The sequence below is a fragment of the Gavialis gangeticus genome, unplaced genomic scaffold (assembly GCF_001723915.1).
Source record: "Gavialis gangeticus isolate Ggan-Ray unplaced genomic scaffold, GavGan_comp1, whole genome shotgun sequence".
Lineage (NCBI taxonomy): Eukaryota > Metazoa > Chordata > Crocodylia > Gavialidae > Gavialis > Gavialis gangeticus.
This window is the reverse complement of record NW_017729018.1, coordinates 2670012-2677223: the sequence shown is the minus strand read 5'-3', so window position 1 is coordinate 2677223 and position 7212 is coordinate 2670012. Positions and strand designations below refer to the sequence as shown.

The 7212-nt window shown below is 56.3% G+C and overlaps 2 protein-coding genes across 2 annotated transcripts in view; one reads left to right on the top strand and one right to left on the bottom strand.

Moving 5' to 3' along the window:
- Positions 1–7: 7 nt before the first annotated feature.
- On the top strand, positions 8–3984 carry OSGEP (O-sialoglycoprotein endopeptidase). Its single transcript, XM_019513230.1, has 9 exons — positions 8–228; positions 314–409; positions 1210–1259; positions 1453–1531; positions 1637–1702; positions 2009–2099; positions 2663–2738; positions 3123–3221; positions 3770–3984. The coding sequence occupies exons 1-9, from the start codon at positions 28–30 to the stop codon at positions 3807–3809; spliced, it is 798 nt and encodes a 265-aa protein (XP_019368775.1). The 5' UTR covers positions 8–27; the 3' UTR covers positions 3810–3984.
- A 93-nt stretch (positions 3985–4077) lies between these two features.
- The window catches only part of SLC12A3 (solute carrier family 12 member 3), a 23131-nt gene continuing 19996 nt past the window's right edge, over positions 4078–7212 (bottom strand). The window contains exon 26 of the mRNA XM_019513231.1: positions 4078–5001. Coding sequence (XP_019368776.1) covers positions 4860–5001 — 142 coding nt within the window. The 3' untranslated portion in view covers positions 4078–4859. The remainder of the gene's footprint in view (positions 5002–7212) is intronic.

Genomic DNA, 7212 nt, shown 5'->3' with positions numbered 1-7212 from the left:
AGGCGGTGCCAGGGCGGGCAGACACTGATGCGTCGTCCCGTCCCCGCCGCAGGGCCGGGCATGGGCGCGCCGCTGGCGGTGGTGGCGGCGGTGGCGCGGACGGTGGCGCAGCTGTGGGACAAGCCGCTGCTGGGCGTCAACCACTGCGTGGGCCACATCGAGATGGGACGGCTGGTGACGGGCGCCCGCGACCCCACCGTGCTGTACGTCAGCGGCGGCAACACGCAGGTACGGCTCTGGCTCTGGCTCCAGCTCCTCCCGCCGGCACCCGTGCTTCGTCCTCACTGGCCTCTCCCCTCCCCTGTGCTCCCAGGTCATCGCGTACTCGCAGCGCCGCTACCGCATCTTCGGGGAGACCATCGACATCGCCGTGGGCAACTGCCTGGACCGCTTTGCCCGCGTACTCAAGGCGAGAAGGGAAGGGGCCGTCCCCACGGGGCCCCTAAAACACTTAAAAAATTAATATTTATCTTCCCCAGCTGCCTGTCATGTGGCCCTCAATGGCTTGCCAAAACTCAGTAAGCGGCCCTTTGTCAGAAATAATTGCCTACCCCTGCTCTGGGCCCTCCTTTCTCCCCCATGCTGGATCCAGCACCTGTAGCATTTGCTCCCGCCTTGCAGGATCTGCGCTGCGTGCAGGGGTGACCAGGACGGGCACTACAGACAGCAGAGTCCCACCTTAGCAGGTGCCACATGTAGCACAGATCCTGAGCCAGCTGCAACAGGTGCTGCACTGCATGCAGTGGCTGTTCCAGGGCCTGCACCACACGGCTGCCCCATGGGCTGGTCCCAGTCTGGGACCCATGCTGCATGTGGCGTCCGTGGATGTTGTGCAGAGTGGGGCCTGGACTGGGCGCAGTTTGCAATACACATTGTTCCTGGAGCACCACAACGGGCTCCATCTGCGGTGCGTATCCTGGGCACTGCCCACGGGGCAGCCAGCGTCGATTCAGACCCAGGGCTGGATGCTAGGGCTGTGTATTTGACACCCTTGTGTTAATGTAAATGCCCCACTTCCTGCTCCAGTGAGTTTGGGAGATCTGGTAGGATACTAATAGAAAGACCGAGGGTGAACAGGATGGTGCAGACCTTATTCCCAATGGTGGCCGGGCTGTGGACGGGTGGGAAGAAGCAGGGAGGGCCATTTACTTAACTGCAGTCCCATTGCATTCCCATAGGCAAACATCCCTTCTTTGTTGTCTGTTTTAGATCTCCAATGATCCCAGTCCTGGCTACAACATTGAACAGATGGCAAAAAAGTAAGTGGCAAAGCACGAGGCCTGGTGGATTGGAGTGGGGGCAGGGTCCAGCTGCTGGGAGCCTTCCCCCAGCTGCAGAGAGAAGTTGGTGGAGTGGGTTTCAATGGGGTAGAGCAGGGGAGGCTGGGAGCTGAGATTCCTGGGGTCTGTACCCAGCTTTCGGACGCAGTAAGACAGTCTCCTCTCTCCACAGAGGTCAGAAGCTGGTGGAGCTTCCCTACACGGTGAAGGGGATGGATGTGTCATTCTCAGGGATCCTATCCCACATAGAGGTGAAGAACCCATGAGTCCTGGCTCCAAACCACTAGATCCCACTCCCCTTCCAGATCTGGGGGATAGGATCCAGGAGCCCTTACTCCCTCTCTCTGCCCCTGCAGGAAGTGTCTCATAAGATGCTGGCATCAGGAGAGTGCACCCCTGAGGACCTCTGCTTCTCCCTCCAGGTGAGAAGCTGCCCTGCCCGACTGGGGGCTGTGGGTCAGGGGAGAGAGAGCTCAGAGCCAGGTTAGCAGTGACTATGGGTCAGGAGCAAAGGGCACTGTCATCTGGGCTGTGCAGGGAGCCGGAGCCAGCAGGAATGGGAGGCAGTGCTGGGACTGTGGGGAAGTGGAGTCTGGCTCAGAAGAGGCTTTGGATTAGAAGTGACTAGCACAAGCAGAGCTACGGAGGAAGCCTGGGCCGGCAGGGAGCTGCTGGAGTGTAGTGAGGGGCAGTGTTGAAGCTGTGTACATTGTATCCCCCCACCCCAGGAGACGGTGTTTGCGATGCTGGTGGAGATCACGGAGCGGGCCATGGCACACTGCGGCTCCCAGGAGGTGCTCATTGTGGGCGGAGTTGGCTGTAGGTACCTGCGGGGGTGAGGATACATTGCACAGCTGGAAATCTACCCCCCTCCCCCAGTCCTGCTTGTTCCCACGGCAGTCAAGCCCCCCCAGTCTGCTGTCTTCCCAAGAATCCCCTCCGGACTGCACCCTCTCAATCCCCAGCACAGAGCACCCTGGGCACAGTGATGCCAAATTCCCTCCTGCGCACATAACCTGCAGCTAAGCACCTGCCCCATGAACAGATCTCCCCATGAATCCCAGAATTGCTCTGTCCCCAGCAACAGTTTTCAGTCGCTGTCGTACCCCTGTCTGCCTGCCATTTTACAGGGGTCTCTTAGCTACACAGGATGCATTACTGGATCTGTCGTGTCAAACACCAGCCTGCATGTGGGGGTCAGGGGACCTGGAAATAGACAGGCTGTGATTGGAGGGCACTTGCTGCCTGTGGCACCAGACTGCCCATTTGAGTGGAGGCTGGATTTAGCTGAAGTCACTCTGACTTGTGTCACTTGTGGCCAGTGATTTTACACAGGAACCGTGACCTGGCTGGACTCTAATCCTGCCCCCTCTTCTCACCAGGTAACCTGCGGCTGCAGGAGATGATGGGGATTATGTGTGCAGAGAGAGGGGCCAAGCTGTTTGCAACAGATGAGAGGTAAAGACCAGCAGTGAGCAGCAGCAGGCCCTAGCACGTGCCACGCTACAGTGAGCAAGCTCTGTGGTTCAGGGTACTCATCAGGCCGAGACAGCTTTTTGGCAAGAGTGAAGTCTGCCCTGTTCAGCTGGAAAAGAGGAAGGCCCTCAAAGCTATGAGGGCTTTGGGGTCCTTACCTGTCCCCCACATCTAGAGCCAGTGATGGAACCCAGGAATCCAGGCCTTCAGATAGCACCGCTCTTCCCTTCCTGTGTAACTCTCTAGGCTGTGCTCCCCTCCCATAGCTGGGGTCGAGCCCAGGAGAGTTGCCTTCCCGTCCTTCTCCAGCCCTTTCAACCCCACTCTCTGCTGCCTCTAGGATCTCTCGCCTCTCATCTCACCCAGGTTCTGTATTGATAACGGGGCCATGATTGCTCAGGCTGGCTGGGAGATGTTTCGTTCAGGACAGGTGACCGCGCTGGAGGATTCCTGGATCACACAGAGGTATGGGATGAAGGTGGCATGCAAGGTACTTTCAGCAAAGGCAGGGAAATATCAGTGCTGTTTATTGCATGCTGGCTTGGTGAGACCTCATCAGGGCTTTGGTGTGTAGTCGTGTTCAAAGCTGATAATCTTGATTTAGAGTATGTGCAAAGAAGGGCTGCTGGGAGGGTTAGGGGTGGAAAGTTGCGAGAAGAGCGTGGCTGATTTAACCTGGTAAAACAAAGGCTGAGAGGGGGATCTAGTTAACACCGAAGAGGAAGAAGAGCTCGTGGCTTGGTGGTAATTGGGGATGAACTGGCCAGGAGTAAACATGGATGGGAAATTACCAGTTGGAGCAGGGAGGCTTTGGGACCAACCTTCCAGCAGGAGGCAAGCTGGTTTCAAGACCGCCCCAGTAGTCATTCCCTTCATTCACAGACCAGGCTGCCTGAGGGAGGAGGGGCCGAGCTGTAGACACAGGGGGTCCTCAGTGCTGGGGGAGCCTGGAACCAAGTGGGCACGGGGTACAGATACCCCCAAGTCTGCATGTGCCTGTCTGTGCCTTGTAGGTACCGCACAGATGAAGTAGAGGTGACCTGGCGTGATTAACTCCTTGGCCGTGCCGAGCAAGGCGGCCTCTGGCAGCAGCTGCTGCACCCAGAGACTCTTGGAGTGAGGTGCAGAAGAGGCACAGCCGGGGGCTGTTCCAATTTAAGGTGCTGGGCTCCCTCCAGGTCCCAGGTTGGGGCTGTTTAAGTTCTGAATAAAGCAGTTGGCTTTTGTAGCTGTGTTGACCTCCTTCCTCCCTTGCATGGGCACAAAGGCAAGGAGCATCACCCTGGCACCCAGCAAAATTTGCCCTGACTTGCGTTACGAGTTGCTGCCAGTCTCAGCCTGACTTCTCAGCTCTGTTTAGTGCAACAAGACTCAATCCCTGGGTCGCATTGAGTCAGCCCTCAAACACAAGGCTTCTGTGCTTTTAAATAAGAATATTTAATATTTACAGCAGGTCCCACTTGGGTAGACAGAGAGAGAGAGGGAGAGAAGTAGACTAAGGGTTCATACCCGTCCACCATCAGGCTGAGTCGGAGAGAAGGCTAAACAGGCTGGGGTACAACAGCTTCCTGCTTGCACTGTCTTAGAGAGGCCTGGCCCTAAGGAGGAGACTGGCTTGCGGGCCTGAATCCTGCCTAATGGGTGTTGTCATATTGTAGATATTTGGTCAGTGCAGAGAATCGTAGTTACTTCAGTGCTAGGGCCAGGTGCTGAGGATAGACTCCTGGCTGATCCCCCTTGCCCAACTCGCTAAACTACACCCCGCTTCCAGAGCTGGAACAGAACCCAGGAGTCCTGGTTCTGAAGTCCTCCCACCCTGCTTCAGTCACTAGGACCCCTGGCCTCCACTTTCCTCCAGAGCTGGGGACAAAACTCAGGGGGCCCGACTCCCAGCACCTTCACCGGCCCCAGTCTAACCCAATGGACCCAAAGTTGCATGATAAAACCCAGGAGTCTGAGCTTGCAGTCCAGACTCTGCTGTAATCCAACAAGACTTTGCTCCCAGCACTGGCACACAACTCCTATGTCCTGGCTCCCCGCCGCTCCCTCTTGGCTGCACCCCATTTTTCCAGTCAGTCCCTTCTCCCTCCTGCCAGACTGCCGCTACTGGCAGTAGAACGTGAGGGCATCCTGCTGGTTGCCTCGGATGAAGGCGATGGGTGGACGCAGGTCCCGGGAGAGGATCTCCAGCCAAGCCATGTAGAGTGCGCTGGGACAGGCTCCCTTCCGTACCACAGGCAGGCTCCTGGAAGGAGGGCAGAAGCAATTATGAATGGGGCAGGATGCTGGTTATCTCTTCCATCACTTCTCACATTTGGGGCCTAGGGCAGGGCTTTTAAAACAGCGTCCTCCAGACAGGTCTAGAAGCAGGTCATCCCCTCATGTGACACTAGGCAGAAGGCAGCATTTTAGGCTCATTGACCAGATCAAGTACGACCTCTTGGGGAGCAGGGAATGCAGAAGGTCACATTTTTTGTGGGACCTTTCCAAATGAAACAGGCACACAGATACTCCAGAAAGGGATTGTTGGTGGATGTTTACCCTGCCCTAGAATTGCTGGGGGACCTGCCACAAGCTGGGACCTTCAGCTCCAGAGCCAATTCTCGCTACGTTTCCACTGAGAGGGTGAAAGGAGTAGAGGGGATGGGGGCTGAAGTGTCCATCTCAGCGAGGAGGCTGAGGCGCCCTTGCTCCCTGCCACCCCCCACCCCTTACCTTTCGACACATCTCAGAGTGGGGGGGTGCACAGAGCAGAGCCACAGGTCACTGCAGCCCCTGCCTCAGTAGAGGAGGCTGCAGCATTTGGATTTGTTGCCGCCAAAGTGGAGGTGCATGCATGGCCCTTGGCTAAAACGCTTCCAAGTGCATTTTACTTAGAAACGTGTCAGTTGTTCTGCCTGGGCATGGATGCACGTGCACTTGGAGCTGTTGGAGAACATTTCCAAAGGGCGGCAGTTGTTCTGTGCTGTTTGGGCGTAGGCACACATCACGCCTGAATCGTACATCTGTACAAGCCTTTTCAAGCTGCCTGAAATGGTTCGAGAGTGCGCCCGGAAAACGAAGCACTAGCTTGGACTTGGATCAGCTCACACGTGGACCCCAAGTGTTCCACATGCAGCTCGGCTCAGTCCTCTAGGTATCCCACATTGCATTGCTCCCCAATCCCCCACCCACCTTGTAACTGGCTGCTCTGCTATGTGGCCCAAATTCTCCTGCCCTCCTTTTCTCTCTCAGTCTTATTAACCCTTTGTATCAATGAGCTCCCTTGCACTGCTGGTGCTATCAAAGCTGTCATCTTAACAACCAGCTCTGTCCTCACTCCCTACTCCATAGTGGCCCCCTTAAGTTCCCCCTGGACCCTGGCACCCTGGAAGTGTGGGTCCAAGTGCTTCCCCCTCCCTAGCACCCCCAGTCAGGCAAGCACACTGCAGAGTTCAGTCGGGTGCAGGCTGCTGAGCTTTACTGAACTCATGCTGGAAGGCAAGGGGAAAATCAGAAAAATGAGCATGCTCCCAGCCACAGGGCACCACCCCCTGAACCCCCAAAACAGGAGTCTGAGCACTCCCCAGTTCACCCACTATGAGGTTCAGTGGCCTGGGTGCTTGCTCTCACCCCTGGTATTGGAGCCAGTGCCCTTCATGCACAGGTGTGGCCTGGGTCCAAATCAGAGAAGTTTGAGAGCAGGTCAGTTGCTGCATGTGTTTGCACCCAGGTGTTAGGCTCAGACCAGCTGAAATGGCTCAGCTCTGACATGCTTCAGCTTGGGTGAAAATCAGAGCAGGTTTGCTACATTTGTACCTGCCCCCTGCGTGTCCACATGGGACAGGAACAGCTGCTGCCCTTTTGGAAAGTTCAGCCCCAAAGGCATGTGTCTGTACCTGGCATCCAGAGCCTGGATCAGAGCTGTCCACATGACAGTCCATGGGCCGCATGCAGCCCGCAAGGGGTTACGCTGTGGCCCCCGGTTCCCCTATCGCTCCACAGCAGCTGGTATCTCTGGTCTCCCTCCTCGGGCTGCTGCCTCCTGCCCAGGGAGCAGGGCTGTGCGGTGCAGGGTGTTGGACAGCTCTGCCCTGGACGGTAAGCACTACAGGAGACATGCAGCCGGTTCTCCCAGGCAGGCAGGCTATTACAGAAACTGGCCGATAGATGGTAGGAGAGCCTGGATTTACTCCAGAACGAAACATAGAGCAAGCGAGCAGACACGCGACTGCTACACCTGCGTGTAGCTGCTCCCCACTTCCGGAGCAGTCACTGTGCCCTGGAGAGGAGCAGCTTTACACAGGTGTAAAGCCACGTGTTATATGTCCGCTCCATTGATTTATTTTTTATTCCATGGCCGCACCACGTGGCTGGACACACCGTGACATTTTTGTGGGAAAAATATTCTTTCCTGAGAATGAGCATTTTTTTTTTTTTAACATTTGCTAGTTCAAAAAAAAAAAAAAAAAAAAGG

What these genes read in the sequence shown, in the direction of transcription:
- OSGEP (XM_019513230.1), top strand. Translation starts at nt 28, where the DNA reads ATGCGTCGTCCCGTCCCCGCCGCAGGGCCGGGCATGGGCGCGCCGCTG. An exon ending in GCTTTGCCCGCGTACTCAAG is followed by an intron (nt 410 to 1,209) that starts GCGAGAAGGGAA and finishes TGTCTGTTTTAG; the next exon opens with ATCTCCAATGATCCCAGTCC. An exon ending in ACCTCTGCTTCTCCCTCCAG is followed by an intron (nt 1,703 to 2,008) that starts GTGAGAAGCTGC and finishes CCCCCACCCCAG; the next exon opens with GAGACGGTGTTTGCGATGCT.